The sequence below is a fragment of the Trachymyrmex cornetzi genome, unplaced genomic scaffold (assembly GCF_001594075.2).
Source record: "Trachymyrmex cornetzi isolate Tcor2-1 unplaced genomic scaffold, Tcor1.1 scaffold871, whole genome shotgun sequence".
Lineage (NCBI taxonomy): Eukaryota > Metazoa > Arthropoda > Insecta > Hymenoptera > Formicidae > Trachymyrmex > Trachymyrmex cornetzi.
The window spans coordinates 64,840-71,661 of NW_017300214.1; the positions used below are offsets into that span (position 1 = coordinate 64,840).

Here is a 6,822-nt window from a genome sequence, read left to right on the forward strand (position 1 = left end):
ATATATATATATATATATATCGTTACAGGACAAAAAATTACAGATATCCAGAATACAGTGCAACCGTGTTTAGAGAACAGTAATAAAGTCCTGAAGTGTTTCCAGGACCATCCCAAGGAGACTCTGAAATGTTCAAATTTGGTAGAAGAGTTTTCGAATTGTGTCTGGAACGTGCATACACACATGATCGAAACGCGTTCGTAATATATTCTACTTGCGCGACTCATGGATCATGACATCTTCAAAACAGAACATTTAGTTAACAGATAAATTGTATATTAAACTGTAATGCCTAAAATTGTTTCAGCAGAATTGTTGCTGATGAAAAATAGTATAAAGCAAAGAGTACATGAGGAGAAATGCAAAAAATAAATGAATATATATTGTGATTTATAACAAAATGAGATGATTATTACATGTACGAGATAAATATTGTTGAGCATTAAACAAAAAGTACATTTCTTTCATTAATATTTATCCAAATTTAATCAGCAATAGGGTTTCATAATGCCATGTAGCACAAAATTTTTGTTTACTAGAATAACGATTTGGTAATTGTGCAGGAAAGTGTATATTATGAAGGCTAACCTGAACGACTTATTTTGAGGTTCTATATATGTATGTGTATATATATATATATATATATATATATAATTCTATTTATAGATCAAAAATATATACAGTATAACCCAGGGTGTACGACCCAAATAAAGGCCTACAGCAGCATAGTATTTATAATTTTATATAAATTAGTAAATATAAAACGAGGAAACACATTGCAAATGCAAGTCATTGGAAGTACATTTGTGATATATTTTCTAAAACACGTATGTAAAATATATATATATATATATATATATCCTATTTATACATTATAATAATATTGCCGAATGTATATAGAGAGTGCAGTAATCAATTATTTTCGTACAGTATAAAATGATATCAGTTGATGACACATCTGCCATCAAGAGACCTGTTCTTTTTAGCTGAACTTCTTGCATGTTTCATCTTTCTTTTTTCTTTTCATGTTCGAGAAGAAAAAAAGAGAAGATAAACTGTGCAAGTTCAGCAAAAAAGAACAGACTTAAATTTTTATATATCACTCTAAAAAGAAATACAAAGCAACTATAACGAAAACTTTAATTTATGAAATTCTTAGAATTACATTATCAATTATCTCTAAAAAATTAAGCGGTAATATATTACGAATTAAGACGGGTTGCAAGCCTTGTACACAAGCAGTGCACAAAATTGGAAAGAGGAGATGTACAATATATTCCGAGGCACATTATACCACCACACAATAGTAATAATATTTGCGTACAACTTCTTAACGAAAGTATATATGAATATGTTTTAATATCAAATGAGTGTGATTCTTGTTTAAATTTACAATACAAATTATAATATAACGTAACAAAATTTTAGGATTCATGAGCAAATGATGGTTTAAAAAACAAAAAAGAAAAATGAGTAAACCTTAATTATTTAATCAGTTTTCTTATCGCCACTCGATTGTGTAAGTTTCGTATATTCCTTAGTCAAACGATCGTATTCCTTCGTGAGTGATTCCGCCTGCGATTTTATCGCTTCTTTATCCTTCCTTTCTTTAGTCAAATTACTCTCAAGCTCCTGATTCTTCGCTTGCAACTCCTTAATTTGAGTTTTCAATTCCGAGACAGCTTTGTCGTGTGCTTCGTTGGAATCATTCTGCGCACTCTCCCCAATTGTTCTCTGGGACAACAAGCTTCTGGCTGTGGTTGTCGCCGACTGTGCCTGCCGCATGGCTGCCTCGTTTTGCGCAAGTAAAGAAGCTTGAGCAGATATCAGAATGACAAGACGACGTATCACCAAGCTTAGAAACAGCGCAAAGCCGGATATGTAGAAATTCCTCTGCGCGCGAAATAATCTCATGTTTTCTGGAAAGAGTGTATTAATGTAAGCGTTAGAATAGTGACATAATTTGTGGCGCGCGTAATCAGGAGTCACAAGAATACGAAATTTCAAGCAAAAAGGAGCATTGTGAGATACAAAAGTGTAAAGGGTGATTCTCAAGTATTCTAAGATTCAAAAAATCACCTCTTAAAAATTTTCAAAATACATAAAAATCACTGTGTATAATCTACCTTGCATTTCAACATTTAACTGATGATGATGGTCTGTGTGATCTAAGCTCGTAGAGTATTTCCGCATTTCTCGTATGGCATCCAGTAGAAAGAGAACCAGAACACCCAGCAAGACCACAAAATAAATAGAAGCCTGATTATTTAAGCTTTGCAAAAAGCGAGACTTGAAGAACTTTTGCCATCTGGTTGGTGAGGCTACCGGAAGCACCAGGAGGAGGACGATTGCAACCTCAATATAGAGGAAACCAGCTATGAGGGTCCACTGTAAACTCATGTTTGCCTCTTACTCTACCTCTGTGTTTAGATACCTAAAAAAATGATAGAATATACATGTCAATGTAATCTTCAGATCTCAACATCTTGAAAATGTATGGAAATCAAGTATTTATTGGAATTTCTTGTTGCCAACTGTCGGAATCTTATCTTTTCCTGACAAATAAAGCACTGCGCTTCCTAGCATCTACAAAATGCCTATGCAACAGGATACTTTAATCTCAATTCTATTCATAAAAACTGGTATAAAGTAGAGATAGCTTTACCAACATAGGCCGGTATTCATAGTCAGATTTTATATTTAAGACCGTCTTAAGTACATTCTTAAGATGTCATGAACCAATCAGAGGCCGATATTCATAGTCAACTTTTATTTTAAGATCATCTTAAGTAATGTTTTAAGTCGCTAATGCAGCCCTTTGATTGGTCCATGACATCATAAGACTGTACTTAAGACAGTCTTAAATATAAGATCTGACTATGAATACCGGCCAGAGGGCCACATTAGCGCGACTTAAGACATTACTTAAGACAGTCTTAAAATAACAGACTATAATACCGGCCATAGATTAACTTTAACCTTGGTTGAACTTACTATCTTCTTCCAAGTTTTAAGACCTAGAATAGTTCTTCACCAATATAGATTAACTTCCATGTCGATTCAACTTATTTTTGTCTTCTTATATTTCCAAGAATTAAAAAATATAGTTTTAAAAAAGTCGTTTTTTTCAAATTGTGGGAAAAAAATTAAATAATTTTCTTTATGAAAAGAAGCAAATATCTATGGCAGATTTTACGAACACATAAGAATTTTTCTACCCTTAAGAAAGGAACTGAGAAAATTCATGGAAAAAGTGGAAAGAACCAGATTTTTAGAAAATTTTAAAACTATTTAAAAAAAGACGAAAAGTAAGTTGAATTAAAATTACAGCTAATCTACATTGGTAGAATGGTCGTCTCTTCATCTTTTTCTGCTTCTAAGAATTAGAAAAAGATAGAAAATAAATTAAACTGAAATTAAAAAGGAAGAAAGATAAACTGTGCAAGTTCAACTGGCAAAAAAAAAACAGTATAATACATTTCGCGCTGCGACGCAATTATTAAATTAACTTCTCAAGGAATGCATGCAAAGAGAATTAACAGGATGATATGTGATTTTGAATCGGATCATGATCAGTCATGACGCAACATCACTGCAATGAAATAACACGATCAGAGAGAGGATTCGTGGAAATGTCATCGATCGGCCTGCTGATCATTTTCAAAGCCGCACCTGTCACGTTTCGGATAAGTACGTGATAGACACGATCCGCTCGCAAAAATAAAGCACGTTGTCAGGTAAAACGAAGGTCAACAATCCGGAGATTGGAGTCGTCGGCTGTCTGGCACGCCTCTAAACTTAACACACATACGAAGATGTATTTGATATATTTTGAATAGCCGTTTAACGAATGAATCCTCGACGTATTTATAAGCTAGCGAGTTGTTTGCCTGGGTGACCGGCGGCGAATTTCACTTGTCAGTGAAATTCACCAGGATTCTTAATTCCTTACGTGGGTACCCTGTGAAGACGAGTACAACGGCAAGAGGATTGGAACACGTCGTCGGCCTCCGGCGATTTATATATGACGTGCCAAGGTGTATACGAGTAGACTGTAGACTCAAAGTGCGACAGCGAACGTCTCGTTAGTAGTCGGTAGTTTTATAAATAAACCGTACCTCGTGACGTCACCTGGACTCCTAGCAAAATATATGATTTTCTGCATCGCTTCATTCGCTACTCTGTTCTCTCTGTTTCGCTTCCTCTTTCTGTATCCCTCTTCTCTTTTTCTCTGTCACGATATGCACGACAGCCGACAAATGCTTTAAAGCGTTTTTGGATTGGTCAATTTCTAAAATTCTTTCGTTTGATTGGTTTGGTTCCATCAAACGCTTCAAAGTACTTTCTAGGGCACATCCGTTTCACGCATGATGCGCATGCTGCATCATTTATCTTTGTTATTCATCGAATGTTAAACAAGAATAAATGATAATTATGGGCCGGTCTCATCAACTCCTATTAACTTAATCGATTGATTCTTGCATTGGAACTGACCAATTGCATTTGTTGTTCAGCAGTATTGACCAATCACGGTCGACCGCCCCCTTCCCCCCCACAGTCATAGCCTGTGGTCTTAAGCGGGGAGCACAGACTCTTGCATAACGCATAACACATGAGGCATAAGAAATTGAACCAATCAGAGTTCTCTATTACATGGAAGGGAAAGAAACGGAGAACTTTGATTGGTACATATTCTTATGCATTACGTGTTATGGGTTATGCAAGAGTCTGTGCTCCCCGCTTTAGGGTTTGTTCGCGTCGCATACTCCAACATGCTTCAACATGTTCCTACCACAGCTCCTACTCACTCTAACGAGCGCGTTTGAGTGAGTAGGAGCTACAGTTGGAGGAAATAGGAGTATGTTGGAGCATGCGACGCGAACAAACCTAAAGTGAGTAGGAGCTATGGTAGGAGTATGTCAAAGTCTCGCTACAAATACTTTGAAGCATTTGATAGACCAATTAGAAAAAAGAATTTTACAAATTGACCAATTAAAAAACACTTCAAAGCGTTTGTAGCATCGCGTTGACCGTACCCCTAGTGAGACTTTGGCTTAAGGTTTGTTCGCGTTGCATGCTCCAACATGTTCCTACCATAGTGTCCATAGTTCCTACTTATTCCAACATGGTCGTTGAAGTGAATAGGAACTATGGTAGGAGCATGTTGGAGCACGCGACGCGAACAAACCCTTAGGGTGCCGTCACATGCGGCGTAACTTGCGTAAGCGTAACTTGCGCCGACCAATCATATCATTTCACTTGAACATCAGTTTCTATCTAGGCCGCGGTCCGATACACGTTCACAACGCTTAAAAATCATTTCATCCTTGTTGTTTGTCAAATGTTAAACGAAGACAAACAATGCTCATGAGCGTTGTCAGCATGATTCGGACCACGGCCCTAGTCACTTTATGCTTTTTACGCTATTTTGTTACGCCGAAACATGATAGAACCACCATGCGTCGAATCTAATTTCTGGCTCATTTTAGCTTATTCTATCTGAAAAAATGCACAAGGGTTTCGATTTTGCAACAGTACAATTATAGAAGTCGTGCGCCCCTTTGCATCGCGTGAAAAGTCGAAACACATGTGGAACTACAATTATAGACCTGATTTTGCCTCTGTGACAGATTTCCTAACCTCAATAGTCAACAACTTTAACGCTTAATATCTCAGATCGCAAGGCAGAACGACGTTTTTTTTTTTGCCAAATTCTTTCGTTTCATGCAAAAACGCGTCGAATAAGCCTAAGAATTGTCTCACAAAATTTTCCGATTTTAATAATTTATTCGATCATCCGCTCATATATACGCGATGGTACCGGTTCCCCATGAGGCGTACTTTTCGAGATGCGTAGGTTACGAAAACCAATCGTAAATTGATTTAGCATTTCTGTTAGAGGGTACAACAGAAATTCTAATCAGCAATTGGTTGCAGTTCTGCATTTCTCTAATCTTCCGCGAAATACGCTCAATGTGAATGCGGACTTTCAGAATGGCGTATTCTAGTAAATAAAAAATAACGTATTCTAGTAAATTACTAGAATACGCAGGTTACGCTTACGCAGGTTACGCCGCATGTAACGGCACCCTAAGGGTGATCCCATGCAGCGGATCGTGCGTAAACGGATTCGCGTATCGCCAATCACAGAATCATTCTCTTATAGCGTTTTCGATTGGGGTGCACTGGCTGCACTCAGTGTCAAGAGCGTGTTCGATTGGCAGTGCCAATGAGCACTTGGCTAGTGTCACGTGTTCATTTGATCGCACGACACTCGCGTAGTGCGAACTCAGTGCGCACTAAGTGGCACGAGATATTTTGACGGTGCCAGTTCAGTGCACGTTTTATCACAGTTAAGGATATACATAGGGACAAGCAAATCTGCGCAGTTGAATTGAAAACGGGGTCTTGTCCCTACTCTTAATATCTTTTACTGTAGTTTTGTAACATTTTGTTGAACATTGCTTCAAAGTGAACAAAAATGAGTTTCAGCTTTAGCACTGAAAATCTTGGCGTATTCTTTTGAACTTGCACTATTTAGTGCAACCCATGGAACTCGTCCAGTGTTGGTGTGAACTGAGTGCGCACTAACTTTTGCCCAATCGAAAACGCTATTAGATATGCTTGCGAAATTTGCAAACAGATCTAAGAGAATGATTCTGTGATTGGTGATACGCGAATCCGCTTACGCACGATCCGTTGCATGGGACATCACCCTAAGGAGGTAGTCGAGTGATAGTCACTTCCAAAAGTTAGTTCGTGTACAAACGGCTAAACTTTTTGATGCAATGATACAGCATTGACCAATGAGATCGCTTCACG

At 37.4% G+C, this 6,822-nt stretch overlaps 2 protein-coding genes across 5 annotated transcripts in view; one reads left to right on the top strand and one right to left on the bottom strand.

Moving 5' to 3' along the window:
- Chchd3 (Coiled-coil-helix-coiled-coil-helix domain containing 3) overlaps nt 1–447 on the top strand; it is a 2,020-nt gene extending 1,573 nt beyond the window's left edge. The window contains exon 3 of one of the 2 annotated variants that reach the window (XM_018520020.1): nt 44–447. In XM_018520020.1, coding sequence (XP_018375522.1) covers nt 44–204 — 161 coding nt within the window. In that variant the 3' untranslated portion in view covers nt 205–447. Of the gene's footprint in view, nt 1–28 lie in introns of both variants that reach the window. The other variant, XM_018520019.1, reaches the window with a different exon arrangement.
- A 431-nt stretch (nt 448–878) lies between these two features.
- Nucleotides 879–4,212, bottom strand: LOC108769174 (B-cell receptor-associated protein 31). 3 transcript variants are annotated; one of them, XM_018520010.1, is made up of 4 exons: nt 3,953–4,212; nt 3,673–3,797; nt 2,127–2,434; nt 879–1,919 (listed from the first exon to the last, which is right to left on the bottom strand). In XM_018520010.1, the coding sequence occupies exons 3-4, from the start codon at nt 2,398–2,400 to the stop codon at nt 1,489–1,491; spliced, it is 705 nt and encodes a 234-aa protein (XP_018375512.1). In that variant the 5' UTR covers nt 2,401–2,434; nt 3,673–3,797; nt 3,953–4,212; the 3' UTR covers nt 879–1,488. The 3 variants fall into 3 exon arrangements, with proteins under 3 accessions (XP_018375512.1, XP_018375511.1, XP_018375513.1); XM_018520009.1 differs by lacking the exon at nt 3,673–3,797 and having other exon boundaries at nt 3,953–4,211; XM_018520011.1 differs by lacking the exon at nt 3,673–3,797 and having other exon boundaries at nt 4,119–4,209.
- Nucleotides 4,213–6,822: the final 2,610 nt, after the last annotated feature.